The sequence below is a fragment of the Urocitellus parryii genome, chromosome 14, assembly GCF_045843805.1.
Source record: "Urocitellus parryii isolate mUroPar1 chromosome 14, mUroPar1.hap1, whole genome shotgun sequence".
Taxonomy (NCBI): Eukaryota; Metazoa; Chordata; class Mammalia; order Rodentia; family Sciuridae; genus Urocitellus; species Urocitellus parryii.
This window is the reverse complement of record NC_135544.1, coordinates 46,177,764-46,197,069: the sequence shown is the minus strand read 5'-3', so window position 1 is coordinate 46,197,069 and position 19,306 is coordinate 46,177,764. Positions and strand designations below refer to the sequence as shown.

At 35.8% G+C, this 19,306-nt stretch overlaps 1 protein-coding gene across 8 annotated transcripts in view; it reads right to left on the bottom strand.

Annotated features, from left to right (window-relative positions):
- Marchf1 (membrane associated ring-CH-type finger 1) overlaps positions 1 to 19,306 on the bottom strand; it is a 410,023-nt gene that overhangs the window by 43,247 nt on the left and 347,470 nt on the right. For all 8 annotated transcript variants that reach the window (XM_077792655.1, XM_077792651.1, XM_077792654.1 and 5 more), the window contains one exon: positions 4,198 to 4,378. In XM_077792655.1, the coding sequence (XP_077648781.1) occupies positions 4,198 to 4,378 (181 nt within the window). The remainder of the gene's footprint in view (positions 1 to 4,197; positions 4,379 to 19,306) is intronic.

Here is a 19,306-nt window from a genome sequence, read left to right as displayed (position 1 = left end):
CACCAGGGATTAAAACAGAATTTCTTTTTTTTTGTACCAGAGTTTGAACTTGGGATGCTTAACCACTAAAGTCACATCCCAGCCTTATTTTGTATTTTATTTAGAGACAGGGTCTCACGAGTTCTCATGAGTTGCTTAGCACTTCACTTTTGCTGAGGATGGCTTTGACCTTGTGATCCTCCTGCCTCAGCCTACTGAGCCGCTGGGATAACAGGTGTGTGCCACCACGCCCTGCTTAAAATAGAATTTTGAAGAAGCCTATCCAGAGTTGACTTCAGCCTTTTCCAAGTCCTATAACCCCTGGTTTTTGTTGTTGTTTAGGAAATGAAATAGCTATGGAAAATGTTGACAAGGACAGTTGGAGAAGAGAGAAGTGACCCTGATGCTCTGAGAACAGGGAGGGAAGAGAAACAATAAAACACAGATAGATGGGAAAATTGTCAAAACGCAGCAGGCTAAGGAAAGAAGAGTGAAGATAAAGCTGAATATGTGCTTCAAACTATGTAAGTCAGTATTTTCAGCCTGCAAAATAATTGATGTGCATGTAATGATGTCCCTGAGTTATTAGAAGAGGTTAGGAAAACTGAGTTATTAGGTAAAATATTCATGTGTAAGAAGGAAGAATTTAGAAAAAAAGATTCAGAAAGATTTCCATTGGTAATGGCTCAAGTAAAAACTAAAGTTTTGATGCTTAAAGAGAGTCTGTTAGTTAGTGGCGGTGCCACAATGTGAAATGTGGTGGTGGTGGGGTTAGCACCTAGGAACTTCCAGGGTGTGACGTTCACTTTGATATGGAATCTCACTAAATTGGGCTTAAGATATGTCACATGGGGTTTAATGAGGATTGACTTATTTAACTGATAAAAAAATAAAAGAATGCATGGACTTGAGTATTTTTATTATATATTTGTCAAATAATTTCTATATGGAAAAATTATATAAAGAAATATTTTAGGGCAGGATGTAAAGTTGTCAGTAGTATTTGCTGTCCCCATAAGCCTGGCTTCACATCGATGCTTCGTCTCTCTCGTATAGGAGTGACTGAAATGGGAACCCCATGCAATTCTTTTGCTTCAAAATAGGAGATTAGTTTATGCTTCTAATCAATATTGTGTACTTTTCTAAATTTCATTGTTCTTTCTTTACTTGTGACTTTTTGACTTTTCTGGGCTCTGAGAATTACTTCTGACCCTGGGTAACTCAGCAAATTAATGGGACTTTTATTGAGTGTCATAAAAGTAGCTGAGCTACTGACTTAAAGATGATGAAAATTGCTTTTCCTTGAATAAGCCCTTGATTTTATTTTGACTTTAAAGATTTTCTTCTGGAAATGTTAGAATACCTTGATGAATTTGCTAACTGTAGGTTTTGGTGTAGAACTATCAATTAATGAAGCAAGAGTTTACTGATATCTTCAGAGACTATTAGCCCCAAGGTTTGTCAGACTATGGAGACTTCCACCTTTCTATCTTCAAATTCATTTCATTTAAGCAGGATCTCCTGCCTCCATTGGCTAATGGCAGAAATTCAGAATCATTAGCTAAATTAATTGTTTCATGTGCTTGGTCTTTAGAACGTTATAAACTATAATGGAATTACTGAGTTGAGAGCAATTAATTGGATGTTCTTCAAATATATCCTAACCAAATGCTGTACCTGGCACTCTTTATGACCACTTAAAAACTACCAAAAGGAAATTGTTGATGAATCCTAGTGCCATCAAAATAAACCATCTAGAATAGTTTTAATATCCCCAGATCTGTGTATTTGTGTCACCCCTCCATCTGAAAAGTCATTCCAGATACTGCCTCTTAAGTGTAAATTTAGTGCTCTATATTTTTAAAAGGAAAAAATGAGAATTTGAAATACTTTCCCTCTCTGGTCTTCTTGTAAAGCCCATAAATCATGGAGGGAAGAACAGTATGCTCACATGTTCCTCATGTCTAGAACTCGTGTTTGAGGTGGGAGTTGAAAATTGAGGCCCTACACCAGGCCATTGAGGCATGCAGAGTGTTGGCTGCAAGAAGTCTCAGGTAAGAGAGAGAAGATAGAAAAATGGGAAGAACTTGGAAAGCAAATCGCATTCTTCCACATTAGCCCTGCTGGTTGTGGTCATAATGGGAATGTGGTCCTGGTAAAGCCAAATCCTGGGATTTTCAAGTCAGATGTGTGACATTTTTTTTTTTTTTTTTTTTTTTTACAAACTAATCACATTTAAATTTTGGTAACAGAATTCAAGTTTTAAACTCTGTGGGTCAAACAAAACCTGTTTTTGTGGGCTGTCAGGAAACCACCTCTGGATTAGATTCTAACACTCCCTATTCATATACACACAATATATATAAAATAAAGGATGTTGAAATACTGCCCTTATGATCAATCAAAGAAAATGTTTTTTTAAATAAAGGAAACTAGGGTAATTCATTGATCACAGATAATCAACAGATAATTCATTAGGCTATAGTAACGTATTCATTATCATGACTATTTAAAAAGAGGGTATATTTGCTTCCTGTCTATTTGGTTTATAAGCAGGTGAGTTCAGGAAACAAAGATTTCCTGATATGGTTGTCAATTGTTGGTACTGAAATATTTAAAAGTGTGCAAAATAGAAAGGCCCAGAGTTGTATTTAAAGGGTGATTCTATAAAAACTGAGGGTAGAATAAAGACTTTTCAAGTTCCTTCAGGGCATCACGTTTAGTTCATTATGCCAAAAAAGTGTAGTGGTAGATACTAGAAAAAAGAGACAGTTTGAATATGTTATTATTTTAGACTGTTGCCCTCAAACTGAAATATACAGATGCTATGAAAAAACTTGCAGTTTCCTGAGGGATGAGAAGAGAAATTCAGAGAATCACGGAGCACACAATGTGTCATTAGCTACTCCAGACAGTACACAGCATCTATGAGTGGATAAAGCAAAAGGAAAGGAATAAACATCCATTTCTATTTCTTACACTGTTGCTCTGGGACCCAGAGGAACAGTGTCACCTTTTGGCATTTGGGTCACCTCCTATGCTAAGAAAAATGACAATGTATGTCCCAAAGGCATTTTGTGCATAATTTTTTGACACCTATAAAGCATTTGCAAATTTTTAAACACAACGGTACCACAAAAGTATGGAATGTTATTTTCCCTCTTCATGATATACAGAAATGAAGAATTATGACGGCCAGCCACCAGTCAGTTACCTACTGGAATGTTTTTGTTTGCTTTTCATCTTTGTTCATTCTGGAACCCATCATGTTTATTTCCAAGCAATGTTCTTTCTATCCACTTTAGCTTTGCATTTCATTTAAATGAAAAAGCAGGCCTGGGCTGATTCATTATTTAAATTGCAGTCTCTAAGCTCCCCTTTGGAGACTGAAGAATCCATATGTGTAAGGCTGCAGTTAGGCAAAAAGAAGAATAAGTTACATGATAAAATCCAGGGCCCAGCTCTCAAGTGTGAATTATATAAAGTTCATTGTCCTTGTCTGTGTCCCTTACAAGTAGTCCTTGGGTAGCTTTAAGTGAGATGTTAACCTTATACTTGAAACATAGTCTTACCTTCATTCTTTAGGAAAAAAAATGACAAATGCAGAATTTGAAGATAAACTTCATAGATTAGAAATATACTTATCTCTCTTATAGCTTGATGTACAATATGGAAAATAATACTTTTTCTATGTACTCATTATATATAAAACACAAACAATACATAAATAAAAATAAACATAAAAATCAGTCTATACCTTCTAGAAGAAATCACTCTTTTTTATGATCTACTTTTCTATAATTTACTACTTGACTTTCAGGAAATTAGATAGGTTCATGTTGTTTAATCTATCATTTAACTTCTTGAGAACTATTCTCAAAATTTTTTTAACAATTCAGTTAGATTGAATTACAAAAATATTTAGCATACATATATATGTGTGATTTTCTCTATATATGTATTTTACATATGTGTTTTTTTGTTTTAATCATGAAGGGTGATGTATAAATCAGAGGTCCTAATGTACAAAACAGAGAAGAAAGAAAAGATCACTTGCCAACTCTTGGCTGTCTTTTGCACACTGAGCCCATTACAGGATACATCACCTCCATGGATATTAGCATGTTGGCTGAGTCTCATTGGGAAGGAAATGAACTTATAAAAACAAGCCTGCCTTGCAAGTTCTCTCCCCCAAACCAGCTCATATGGATACTGTACCTTCCGGAGGGGTTTGAGCTTGGTCTCCATTATGAAGTCATATTTGCAGAGTTCGCAGCAGCGCGTGTCTGAGCTCTTGATCCACTGGTGGAGGCAGGACTGGTGGACAAAGCGCAGGGTCCCCGTGCAGCGACAGGGTGTGATGAGGGGGCTCTCTTCGTCCCCTTCGCAGTGACAGATCCTGGGGAGGGACACAGCGGACAGTATGAAATCTCACAGAGAACATTCTCACCAGTGGATTTCTACCCTTGCTTACACCAGGCTATATTAGAACTTATAACCTAAAATTTAGAGTACACTGACATTTAATTACAACCTGGATGCTAGAGCTGCGTCTTTGATCAATATGAATTTGTTTGCACTTGTATGGTTATTGCCAGACTTAAGTCATGTTATAAGGCATTAGATATTGGCAATGCAGAAACAGACTATCATTTGATTTCTACACTGAAGCCAGTTTTTAAAAAAAATAATTAATAATTCTTTGATACTGGGGATTGAACCTACAGGCCCTTAACCACTGATCCACATCCCCAGTCTTTTCTATATTTTGTTTAGAGACAGGTTCTCACTAAGATGCTTAGAGCCTCAATAAATTGCTGAGGCTGGCTTTGAACTCTCAATCCTCCTGAGCCGCTGGGATTATAGGCCTGTGCCACCATGCCTGGCCTGAAGCCAGTTTTAAGAGCATACAAGCTCTGTATCCAGCTTCATTTCTTTTAATAAGTCACTTTCTTTGGGTTTTCATATCTAAAAGTTATGACATGTAAATATTCTAAGGAATGTTAGAATCAGGGTGATATTGGCCTCATAGAATATGTTTGGAAGTGTTCCCTCTTTTTCTATTTCATGAAATAGTTTGAGGAGTATTGGTGTTAGTTCTTCTTTAAAGGGCTTGTAGAACTCAGCTGTGTATCCATCTGGTCCTGGGTTTTTCTTGGTTGCTAGGTTTCTGATGGTGTGGAACATTAGAATTTCATTGTGTTGTTTTGATGGCGGTTTTATAGGGCTATAGTGTATAATGTAGTAATATAGTGTGGGAAATTTCTGAAAAATTTTAATGTATAATCAAAGAATAAAGTTACTACTGAAGTTTCAGACTAAAAATATTATAAATATTTTCCTAGGAAGAAGCATACCTATTGGGTCATAATTAACTGTCCAAACTGTCAATAGTCATCATTGTACAAAAACCCCATAAAAATGACCAATTACATAAAATTCAAGTTCATGAAATTCTATTGTTTGAAAATGTTAATCACTACTTTGGCCAGTGAACTTTGAGTTCAAATAGTTTCTGAATTACTCTAAAGTCTAGTTTTAAAGATTTAGAGTTTCAACAGATTTACATAGAGAAGTTTGCAATCCATGTCCCTCCTCCCCTGGGATGAGTTAAAAAGTAGCAATGTTGGATGTAGTGTCTCATATAAAAATCAATGTGGTAGGGGAAAATTAAAATGAAATCTCCATTACTCTCATATTCATGCTTTTTAAAAATAATTTATTTTCTTCTTTGAATGAGTTAAGCCTTTCATAACTCTAGGTAGTGAATTAAAACCTCAGCCTTTCAGCAACTCTCACGATTTAACCAGCTGTTAGAAGTTGATAATAAATTTAATTAGAAACATTGCTTTATATCTGTTAGAGATATGAATGTTGAATGTAGCATTTAAAAAAATAAAAATCTGCGTAATTCCTTTTTTTAAAAAAAAAAAAAAAGCTGAGTCACAGTGGTGGGATGGAAAAATGTATCCATTGCTGCTACTGCTCTTTCCTTATGGGTGTTTACACCCTTTTCTCCAGAAGCATATGTTTTAAAGAGTGGGGTTAAAATCTACTCTGAAAATACACTATCTCCCCAGAGAAAATGAAATACCTGCTCAGATTGCCAGTGCAGTAAGATACAGGAATTGAAACCTAATGCTCCCCGACCTCAAAATAAAGAAGTAGGACAGAGGACACCAGTATTTTGTCTTAATTTCTTAAGTAAAAATAAAGTCAGCACAAGGAAACCCTGACTTCTACAGTTTTGGGGTGAGCATGATGGGATGAGGACAGAGGGAAGGTCAGGCCAATGTCCCCTTTCTCCCTCCCAGACAGAACTGAGAGCAGCAATGCTGGATAAAACACCTCAAGGTCAAATGGCTGATGTGGTGGTGCATGCCTGTAATCTCAGTGGCTCCAGAGGCTGAGGCAGGAGGATCCTAAGTGCAAAGCCAGCCTCAGCAAAAGTGAGGCACTAAGCAACTCAGTGAGACCCTGTCTCTAAATAAAATACAAAATAGGGCTGGGGATGTGGCTCAGTGGTCAAGTGTCCCTGAGTTCAATCCCTGGAACCCACTCTTGCCCCCCAAAATGATCTGAATGCCTATTCCTTAAAAAACCTGAAATAGCTCCTTCTTCCAAACCTAGGCTTCAGGAACTGGGCCCTCTGTGCCTTATATCACAGTTAATGCCACCACAGTGTCACAGCCTAGGTGCCCAGTAGTTGGCTGACAAGGCAGCTATGAAGGAAATAAGAGCTTCTACAGCATTTAATCTGATTGTAATATTTACTATTTGAGTCACTGAAATCTAATTAATTGTGAAGAATAAGAGATATTATTTCATAGGTCCTTGAACCCATTTTTTCTCCCCATTTTTTATTGGTGCTTTATATTGTACATATGATGGAATTTGTTGTTATATATTCATACATGCACACAGTTTAACAATATAATTTGGCCAATACCACTCCTCAGCACTTCACCAGTCCCTCATCTACTTCCACGCCCCCTTCTTCTATTCTATTTATCTCTCTTTGATTTTCATGAAATCCCCTCCCACACCTTCTTTTCCTTTTTCCTTTCTAGCTTCTACATATGGGAGAAAACGTGATCCTTGACCTTCTGACTTTTTTCATCTTGAAACTCCTATTTCTCTTACTACTTCAATCAGACCTTGGCCCAATTCTGTCCAATGAATGTGATTATAAATAAAGTTTTATTGAAACACAGCCTCACCTATTGGTCTATATATTGTTTAGAGTTATATTTGCAGTATAACAGTAGAGCTAAGTAGTTTCTGCAGAGATCATCTAGTTGCAAAGATTAAAATATTTGCTATCTGGCCCTTTTCAGAAAATGTCTGCAGACTCCTTCTTTAAGGTATACATGGCGATTCTGAGTTAGAGACAATATGTGTATGTTGTTGACAACAATGAAAAAAAATTTACAAAATAAATCACCCCAACCTCTGAAGGCAACCAAAAACTGAAATAAAGATTATATAGGGAAATAATAAAATGTTCACACTATAAATGAAAGCTATCTTGACCTGACTTTAAAGTCTACTGCTTCCATGGGCAAAATTACTCATTTGAAAAAGAGAAATTTGCCTTTAAAGTCATCTGATAATTCATCACTAAAATAAAATAAAAAGATTGTATCAAATGCTCAACTGCTCAACATCTGTCAAAAAGATTCTGAGGTTCTGACTTTTTACTGACATGAATAAAGTAATTTATTCATAAGCAGTTTTAAACAAAGACCTAGCTGATTTACTAAGTTCAAACTGACCTGATCAGCTTACTGATTATAATACAACTTCCTATGTCTTATAATGATCTTTTAAAAAAATTCTGCTAAGACTCTTACCTGAAGCACCACCAGCAGTATTATTTTCTCATAAAATTAAAATTATTTCCCATAGGAAAAATTAAAAGTTTGCTTCATTTTCATTTCCATTTCACATACTTTATTTTAGCACATTTTTAGCATTTTGAACTTTTTCTAAATTATCCAACTCAAGTGAGACCCAAGAGTCTTTTCTAAGCTATATTTAGATTGTTTCAAATGAATTAAAGAGCTAAATATCAACTTCAAGTATCTTTTAAAAATAAAAAATAATATGATAAGACCATTAAAGAAAGAATTAAACAATTCTTAAATCGGTATACTCGACAGAAATCACAATTGCTGAATTATAAATGAAAACACAGTAATGAAAACATAAACATGTTTTTCCCAACAGAATAATTGTATAAAGAAAATGTTGTTAATGCTATAATAAAATTACATTGTAAAATATTCATAATTTTGATGCATTTTTACTTGATGGGAAATTGAGGCTTGGAAATTCATTAATTCTATAAACTCATTGGTGATCCATGTTGGTGCCTGATACCCAGTGGGAGAAAGAAGCTGAATTCATAGATTTTATTGGCATATTAGTATATTGACTGTCTACTTACAATCTAATCAGCATATGTTGAGATTTTCATATTTAAGACTTCAATGCACTGGTACTTCCATATAATTTTTAGCTTTCCATGAACAGAACACCACAAAATGTTATGTAACACATTAAATGTTAGTTTTTTTGTTTGTTTGTTTTTGTTTTATTTTTGGTATGGTCAAAGTGTGTAATTGCCTTAATGTTTGAGTTTAAGAAAAGTAATTTCTTTTGTTTTGGTGTTATTTATGTTAAAATGGTCTTTATTTTTCACCATTCACTCCCTTCTGAAAGCTCTTGGACCTGATAGAATAATATATTTTTGCTGTAAAAGTTTTAAAAATAATCCATTACTTGAAAAATTGTCTTTATGAGGCCCATCATGGTTAAAAAAACTTGGAAATTTAAAAATTATTTCATTCATTTGACTGATCATATTTTTTGAGTTCTTTTTAAAAAATATGTTCTAGTTGTAGATGGACACAATACCCTTATTTTATTTATTTATTTATATGTGGTACTGAGGATCGAACCCAGTGCCTCACACATACTAAGCTACCACACTACCATTGCGCCACAGTGCCACAACCTCAGTCCTTCTTAGGGACCTTGTTTGTGATACTATTGCAATTATCTGAGAAATAAGAATCTGGACCAACATAGTGACCTTGAGGAAGGTCAACAAGTGACTCTGGAAAGTGTAGAGACATGGAGGGCTCACTTGTCTTCCATGATTAGCTGCAGTAGCAAAGCACTTCTAGAACATACTTGACTTCCAAATGCTATCATCCTTGTCATCTTCAAGCAGCATCGTGACCACAGGCTTCCCAACTGATGGATTCTCAGAGCCATGCTAGATTTACCCCTTCTTTTTTTGGCCTTTCTTCCTAAGGCTATCCCCTCACTTCCCTATCTACATTTTTCTCCATAACCATCTCCAACTAAATAATCTTTAACAGTAATTGTGGGTACTGCTATGTCTGTATTGGCTTAATTTGGATGTTAATCATTCAGACCTAACCATCATGCTTCAGATTGTAGCATGCATTCTTAGCACTCACTTTACTAAACCAAAAAGATCTTAGAAATTTTTCAGACAGAAGCCATATTGAAAAGTATTAAGCAGTGGTGAGAAATTAAACTTTCAAGGTCAATGAGTGAAGAGTTAGAATGTCTCTCAGTATTACACAGTAGTGAAAGGATAGCAGGCTAGGGAAAGTTTTATTTTTAGTTTTCTTTTCATTTTATTATTAGCATGGAAAATGTGAACTTGTTCATAAATGGAATTGAAGGTGCCACAGAGAGTTGGACATTTAAAAAAAATCATTGGGCAAGAGAATGCCCCCTTGTTGACAAAGGTGGTTGGAAGAAAGTATAGGGAAAGAAAGTCTTGTAGGGGAAAGTGTTTAGGCAAGTAGAAAAGGAACACTGAGGGCAAGAGGTAGAGGGAAAATGGAAGGTAAAGATGAGAAAGTGGTGGAAACAGAAGAAATTGCAGCAGTGGGTGGTCTACTCTTTTTAGAGGCAGGTATGATAAACACATGGGAGGAAGGCACAGGGTTAAGGTCTTAGAGAGGCTGTAAATAATTAGAAAAAACCACTTGGAGAATGTGATGGGAAATTAACCAAGCGTGAGTGTAAGAATTGTGGAGCAACCTTGAGGTCCCTGGTGAGATTAGACAGGGAGGATTTATAGTAAACGCTGCTAACATTGTACAGGGACTTGGCAGCGAACAGCAGTCAGAGAGCCGCCCTGCAGCTTGGGACGCATTCTAACTGTTCTGAGATCACCAGGTCAGACATAGGCAGGACACAGAAGTAAGGATTCTGGAACATCAGCAAATACCACATCATGTAGGCAGTGGGGGGCAAGTGAAATCTTATCTTGGTTAACATGTTTTGGGAAAAGGTGAGTTCCTATTCTTTTGGTTGCACTGCTTTCCCATGACAATGGGGAAATAGTATATGGAATTATTTGGTATTTAAGATTCAAATCTAGATCAAGTCCTGGCACACCTTCTTGCTCTTTGCTCCAGTAAACTGAAAAAAAAAAAAAAATCTCAGTTTACTCATTTGTAAAGTAAGGTTAAAAATACCTTTTAGGGGGTCATGAAGATGAAATGAGATGAAAGTGTACAGCACCTGGCCCATGGTAGGCAATCAAATATTTATTTTATTTTACTTATTTATTTGACATACATACAATTTTAACTGACTTTGGCTTGCTAATTATATTATGACTTGTTACGGGATCATGGGATTACTACTACCACTCCTAATTTGGTTTGCAAATGGCACTGCTTTCAGTACCCTGGGACAGAATGATTTCAGCAGCTGGTTAGTTGGTTAAAACTCATTCTCGTAAGGCCAAGGTCATGAATTCTGACAGCACACAGGTGGGTTAGCTTCAGACACATTTGAGTCCACAGGTCAGTCATGTCACAGTCCTGTCTGTAAGAAAGCTAGGCAGAAAGGGGTTTTGGTGTCTGGGTAGGGTAAATTTGATGTTGAATTCAGTTTCACTCTTCTCTATTATGAGAGACCTTGGATAAGATTTTAGAATTGGTAGCCTCATCTATAAAATCTTATGTGGCTATTACGAGGCTCAAATAATGTATGTGAGAAAATATTGCCAAGTTTAATCACTATTCCAAAATGAGGTCTTATTACCAATATATAAATAAAACCAACAGAAAGTGATGCTAGGTATTATAAGTGTAAGGCGTTGCATGTTGTTGTCAAAGCAATTTATTTTTTCATGTCTGCCTTTCAATTCATAGGACTGTCATGTTTTACCTCCAAGGACTTCGATGAGAGAGAAAGGCACCCTAATATTCGGATTACTTTTCTATTAAGATACCCACACACTCCCTATAGTCAAGTCTAAGTACCTTTGCTAGTTTTAAATTTTTTATGAATATCTTTTGCTTTTTCGACTAACCCCTCCTTCTGGAAACTTCCACCTTTTTGGCTTATGTGAAACTTCCATCACTGTGGCAAACAAAATGAAATGATCAGAGCAAGTGGAAGAGTGACCACCAACATGTTAGAATTCTGGGACAGTAAGAGATGATAGAGGAATAATATAGAACTCAGTGTCTAAATTCATGGCAGAGACTATTCTGCTGCACTTCAAAATTATAGGCAAAGGGGCTGTCTTTTAATATGCTAATTTCCATACTTAACCTCTCAGAGGAATAAAAAGCAGGGAAAGGGAAATTACATAACAGCTGTCTTCAAATATGTCAAAGTCTATTGTGTGAAAGAGCAACTGTCTTGTCTGTCTCACAATGAGACCCAGTGAGGAGAAGTTAAAGGAAACACACTTCCATGAAATAGGAAGAGATGGACACACCCAGCATTTGCCAAAGTTGGAATGAGTTCTCCCAAAATGGTGAATTTCCCACATTGAATATATTCCTGCACAGATAGGGTGGTTTGGACAGAGGTACTCTAAAATGAACCAGAGCAAAGGTGAACTGCTTCACCTCTTTTCCAAGGTTGACATCTATTATTTTCTGTTTCCCAAGGACTGATTTTTTTTCCCCTTTTTAATTCTTCAGGAGCATTTCTCCTCTGCTTATCCTTAGAATTTTGCACTTGACCCTTTGGTTTTTCCTCTCTATACTACCATGGTGAGGCAGTCTAGATCCACAACTTCAAATATTGATCTTAGACTTGTGACCTTGTGACTTTAAGACACCTCCCTTCAAAACCTTATCAATAGCAAGAAACTTAAGCCAGCTCTCCAAATCCAAAGTCAGCATTTCCCCAGTGGGACACTTACTTTCTATGTCTCACCTTTTCCAAGATAGCTTTTCTTCTTAAAGATCCCAATCCAGTAGTATTCCCCCATGTCAGGATAGTCTGCCTTTATCTTTGATCTTTCCATGTACTTTAGACCCTATATTCATATTGCCATCCACATGACAATGCTTTTGTCCCACAGTGTTTTTAATATTAAAATTTAACTGATAAGCATCAAAAAGTCAGGGAAAGATGATGAGTCTCCAGACCATAAATGGGTTGGGAGTGCTATGCATTAAGAATTTAGCTAGGCAAGTATGGAACATACACCCAACAGCTGTCCTGGTGAGATGATTTAGCAGTTCTCAGAAGTGGTTCCCAATTACTTGTGTTTTGTTTGTGTTTTGGGAAGATTCACTTATAGTGAAAGTGAGAAATATATAATCCTTTCATGTACCATGCACTCTTTAATTTTCATTTGAGGAACCAAATTGAGGTGTGCCAATTTTATACCCTCTTTGAGCAGCAGAGGAAGTCAAGCAAAGTGATTTGAAGTAGAAAGAAGAAGTAACTCGTACTTAATAAACAGAGGAGAAGATGGACAGTATTTAATATCATTCTTACTAATAGCTGTTTCCAGCTCCTCTTATTGACTTGGAGCCAGCATATATTTCTGGAATAAAACCCCAAAGTCCTTATAAGCCAGAATTCTGTTTCCTTATCAGAAGACACATGTTTTAAGTTACCACTCTTTAAAATACCTTGAAAACTTGAATAAAAAAAAACACTTATGACATAATAATAAAAATAATTTTATCAACAGCTGATACAGTTTTTATAACCATGAGGTTGATCACTCTAGATCTACAGTGTTTTAAAACATCTACAGATGAGTGACAGTTGTTTATACATAAGTGATTTTTAAAAAGTGTTTTGTTTTCTCAAAGGAATTATTTTCAACTAAGAAAAGCAGCTACATAGCATGACTTCCTGAGTGTAATTTCATGCCCTAATTTGTCACCACTGTCTTGGTCAAAACCTCAGACCATCTGCACAGGGCGAAAGGGAATGATCAACAACAAAGACAATGACATAGCAATGTTCCTGGCTCCTAACTCTGTTCCTGGAGCCAATTCAAAGTCTCAACTCAACAGCTACAGTTTCCTCCCACCCAATATCACACTAATGAAAAACAGTGAAGATAATGATCCTCTTGCCACTAATGGAAGCAGAGGAGGCCACGTCTCATTTTAATTCATAGGCATTGAGTTCTGCAATGGTTTGGAAAGATTCCATTGGTATTTCTCCTCTTGGGTCCCTCATTACCTCTGGAGACAGTTTGATGACATTTGAACTGGGAGTTTAAATCCTGATTGGACTTGAGAATTATCACCAAGATTTGTTTTTTCTCACCTAGCCTAGTGGCTCACTCTCACAGTGGGTTAGACGCTCCTTGAGGACTTTCTTAGAAGTCTTCATGGGCTTGCAGAGCACATTAGATTTCCCCCAACCTCCATCATGTTGACATGTGTAGCTCCAGTCCTGAGTGTACCTAGTAATATAATATATACATGCATGCATATACATATGTATGTGCCAGGAATTGAATCCAGGGATGCCTTATCACTGAGCCACATCCCAAGTCTTTTTTATTTTTTATTTTGAGACAGTGTCTAACTAAATTGCTGAGGCTGGCCTTGAACTTGCAATCTTCCTGTCTTAGGTAGCTGGGATTACAGGCATGTACTGCTGCACCCTGCCAGATATTCTTGACTTTAGAATTAGCTTCAACTGTCTAAATCTTCCAAACCAGGGAGAGATTCAAAGCTGGGTTGTGCCTTTTAGGATAATCCCTCTTCAGTTAAGCACCACTTTCCCACTCTATCCATACTTCGTTGGTGAGCTCATAGCACAATCTATTTCTAGGTAAAGAAAATGGTTTTCTCCAATGGCCTTTCCAGATCCTATTTTATGATTTTGGTGACAAATAGGCAAGTAAATTGATAATAATTTTGAATGAATATGCCAATGTTATGATTTTCTCTACATTTTCACACATCATACACATTCCTTTTATATCAGCTTTGAGATCTTTTGGGGTTTGTTTGTAAGACTGAAAATATTGAACTAGAGATATTTCTAAGCAGGTATTCCCAACATTATTAGGATAAATTTTTATTTCCTGCATGCATTGAGGTGAAAAGGGAAAGCAAAAGGACAGATGATACAAATTCATTTGGATTTATTGTGTAGCTATAACCAAAGAAATAGATGTGGTCAGATACAGAATGAAGCTTTTGTACATACGTAACAACAGAGCTATCAGAAAAATCCAGTTATAACTTTTCAGTGTTTTTCTTTTTTGGATGTGACAAAGTCTTAATTCAAACTGATTTTGTGATAGTTCTTTATTTCTTATTGCTAAGTGTTAAAATTCTTATAAGCTCACCCTCAACCATGACTTCCTTCCAATTTTTTCCATTCATTAATCTTACCTGGCTGAGCATTACATCAAAGGAATTCTCACATTGCCATGGATAATTGACAAAGCAAGCACTTTATTTACAGATAACCAAGAATGCTTTGACTGAGAAATACTCCTCTGCATATGAATTATTTGACAGAGGTAAGTGACTTGGAAAGTATTGATGTTTTAAAGCAGTTATAGACACTTTGAGTGAATTATACTCAGTCTTCACCCATCTATCCATCTGTCCATCCATCCATCCATCCATCCATCCATTCATTCATTCTCTCATCAAATACTTTGTTGAAGCTGAGGTTGTGGCTCAGCGGTAGAGCGCTCACCTGGCACGTGCAAGGCACTGGGTTCGATTCTCAGTACTACATAAAAATGAATAAATAAAATAAATAAAGGTATTGTGTCCAACTACAACTAAAAAAACTTAAAAAATACTTTGTTGAATATGCATTATGTATAAGATTTTACAAGGAGCTATGATAAATACAGAGATGCATAAGTTCCAATCTTTGCACTTTAGAAACTTATATACTATTTATAGTTCATAATTGGACAATTCCACAGCTAGTCAGAATACAAGTTAAACTGGGACATGAGCCATGTCAAGTGTCATCATATGCAAGTAAAAGAAAGATCATATACAAATCGGTGGTCAAGGCCAAATGGAACATGTGGTATGTGAACTAGAATTGAAGCCTGGGTAAAATTTTGACAGATGGAGATGGAGTTGGTAGAATACTCCATGTATAGAGATATTTTCAGTGAATGCTTAGAAGTAGAATTGATCAGCTAATCAGGTAGAAGATTGAAGCCAATTCAAAAAGAACATGAATTTTTTAGGTAGGATTATACTGGGATGGCATACCAAAAAAAAAAAATAAGGTAAGATTATAAAAGAGGCTGTTTCTTTTACTCCAGATCAACACTTAAACACACACACACACACACACACACACTCACACACACACACACACACAAGCTTTAACCATAGTAATTTAGAATCCTGAAGAATTCCATTAAGGAATCTGAGTAAGAAATTAAGACTACATTTGAAAATGGGCTTAAATAGATATTTCTCCAAAGAAGACATACAAATGATCGAAAGGTGTGTGAGAAGGTGTCCAAATCACTAATTATCAGGAAACACAAATCATAGCCACAATTAGATATTACCTCACAAATATTTGATCCATTATTCTTGAGAATATGGAAAAATTGAGGCTCTTGTACATCGTTAGGAATGTAAAATGGTGCAGTTATTGTTCAAAACTGAAGAAGTTCCTAAAAAAGTTAAAAATAGAAATCCTATCTGATTCAACAACTCTACTTCTGAGAAATTTTCTAAAAGAAGTGAAATCCTGACCAAATAGATATTTGAATTCCCACGTTCATGGCAACATTATTCGCAATAATCAAGATATGGAATCAAATGTCTTTATGAATAAAGAATATTGGAAATATACATACAAAAAATATCATTCAGCTCTATAAAAGAAGGGGATCCCATCATTTGTGGCAGGATTGGATGTCCATTAGGTGAAACTTGAGGAAATTATATCAAGCGAAATAAATCAGTCACAGAAAATGATTCTATTTACATGAGGTATATAAATGAGTCAAACACAGAAACAGAGAGTGGAATAGTGGCTGCCAGGGGCTGGGCTGTAGGAGAGACGGGAATTTGCTATTCAATGGGCATAATTTTCAGTTATGCAGATGATTCAGTTCTAGAGACCTGCTGTACAACACTGTTCGCCATAAACACTGTACAGGAAACTGAAAATATATTAAAAAGGAAAGTCTCATGTGACATGCTTTTACCACAATAAAAAACTAAATAATGTCATTCTCAAGTTACAAAAAAGGAGGATAAATTAGATTAATTTGGTAATGTTAGCTCAGATAGATAAGAAAAAAAAAAAAGAAGAGAATATTGAAAGCATCAAAATCAATGGGAATGTGAGGAAAAATCCCTAACTGTGGGAAAGCAGAGAGACTGGAGATGTTGTAAAAGTAAAGTTGTCAGAGCTGAGGCCTTGCTTTGGGAGGAGGAGGTGGCGAGCCTTGGGAGAATGGAGTCAAGCTGACTTTAAGGTTTTAATTAAAGCTCCTTGGAAAGGCTGCTCAGGATTAATCTATGCACAGGGCCTCTGAGCATTGACTGTCACTGCGGTTACCACTTGAAAACTACAATGCGAGAGTCTGCATTCTGTGACACTGTATGGGGACAGAAGGAAGGAGCTGAAAACTTTCTCAGAGAGCCTTCCTGTTGGATTTGAGATAATTCAATGAATAATAATAGTTGAAAGATATTTTCCCCACTAGAATTAAAAATATATAACTAACCATGTGGTTCCTTACTTTTTCTTTTTAAGCCACATTTTATAGTGTGTAAGGAAGCCAGAAAATGATACCAATACCACTTGATTATCCCTGTTATTTTTCTTTCAAATAAGAGTGTAAAATCACAAAAATTTATTTATTCAGATAAAACAGAACTTCTACCTTCTACTTAGATAAAGCACTTTTTTTTTTTCCTGATAGTCTCTGTTCTTCAAAAGCTAAGTATGAACTGGGGTTGTGGCTCAGTGATAAAGCACTTGCCTATCATGAGTGAGGCACTGAGTTCAATCCTCAGCACCACATTAAAAAAAAAAGTAAATAAAATAAAGGAATTGTGTCTGTCTACAACTAATATATATATATAAAACTAAGTATATGAATTTCTATTTTGTCTTTGAAAGAAATAACTGAAAACATAGTATACACTTAATTAAAAATTAAATTCATAGAAAAGTCTTAAAAGAAACACAGGAAAATCAAGATAGTGATTATCTAACTAGATAATTAAGTTCAAACTAAAATAGTAGTTTTCTCTACTTTTAGCTTTTTCACAATAAGAAACTAGCATACTAATCAATATAATATTAAATAAACAAAGATTTTAAAATGTTAAATTGCTTTTCATTTCTTTTTATCTCATTCTCCAGTAAGTTAAAAAAATTCATGACTAAATTTTATATATATATATATATATATATATATATATATATATATATATATATATAAGCAATTTGGAGAATGCAGTTTTTTTTTTTAAATTTTGAGACAGGATCTCACAAAGTTGAAGGATGCTGAGGCTGGCCTCAAAGTTCTGAATCTTCTGCCCCAGCCTCCCAAGTGGCTAGGGTTACAAATGTGCATCACTGCGCCTGATTTGCAATAATTTATCATCAGTAATTGTTGAATTGCTATCCTATTCTCTTCCTGTCTAGCTTCAGGGACAATCTTTAAAACATGGTAATTGGAAACCAAAGGATACTGTTATTGACATTTTAGTAGACATAAATTTACAGATGTTAACTCTATGAGCAAGAGTTTCTTGTTAAAATTTCAAAATAGTTTTCTTATTGTAGGGACAGAGGAGTATTATGAGGAGGCTGCTTCCCTACCCCACACATATGACAATATCAGGAGTATCTTGTATTATCTGAACTTTAAGTGTGTGAAATTACTTGATATCATTTCTTGTATACTTCATATATTGTGCAAGTGTACATATTCAGACATTTCATTTTAAGCCTATCAGATTCTGCTGCAGTTTCCCGGAAGATGAAACCAACTTACTCTGATATTTGCTAGATGGAAGGGGTAACTTCAACTGTATCATTAGCATTTTCAAGTGCTCAGATATGTATATGTGTGTTTGTTGAACTTCCTCAACACTAATGACTGTCCACTGAGTTGCTCATAACATATCCTTGCAAGAATGCACAAGTTGGCTGGGTATTGTGATGCATGCCTGTAATCCAAGCAGCTCCGGAAACTGAGGCAGGAGGATCACAAGTTCAAAACCAGAATCAGCAACTTAGTGAGGCCTTACGCAACTCAGTGAGATCCTGTCTCTAAATAAAATACAAAAGGGCTGGGGATATGGCTCAGTGATTAAGTGCCCCTGAATTCAATCCTGGCGTGTGCGCGCACGCACACACAGACACACAGAAAAAAAAAAAAGCACAAGTTTTTTATATCATCATGGAAAATTGATAGCACAAGGAAGGATCAATCTGGAGCTATTTAAACATCAAGAAAAAGCGCAGGCTGACAGTGGATACGAACATTTGTTTCCTTGACATTCCTTTTTCCCAAAATATTGAGTATCTTGAGAGTTTGGGAGCTAGAGAAGCCATCCTTCCAAGCATTTATCCAGATGTATCTCTACAGTTCTATGATAGCCCTTAATCCTGCACTCTGCCAGTCCTTGGTGGTCCAGGCCAGTGGGCTGACTTATGACAAGTTTATTAGATGCAGATTGTCAAAGCTGTCATTCCCTATTTAAAATGTTCTCATTGTAAGTTTCAATGAAAGAAATTTTTATCATTACTAGGAAAAACTGTGTCTCTTCTAAATGCTTTGTTTGCTTTCCTGATTCCTGTTTCTCTTTGTTGGCCACTGTGCATATGGAAATTAAACTTGTAGGATATATCCATGTGTGCATTTTTGTACCCTTATATTTATGTGCTCTGATTTTTCTCACTTTCCTGTCTTATCCTTCTGATATACCATGCATATATAAATACACATGCATATACACACATATTTTTTGTCAAAAATTTTTTTAAAAAAGGGAATACATAATTAGGAAATGCAAACATATGTCATTTCCTC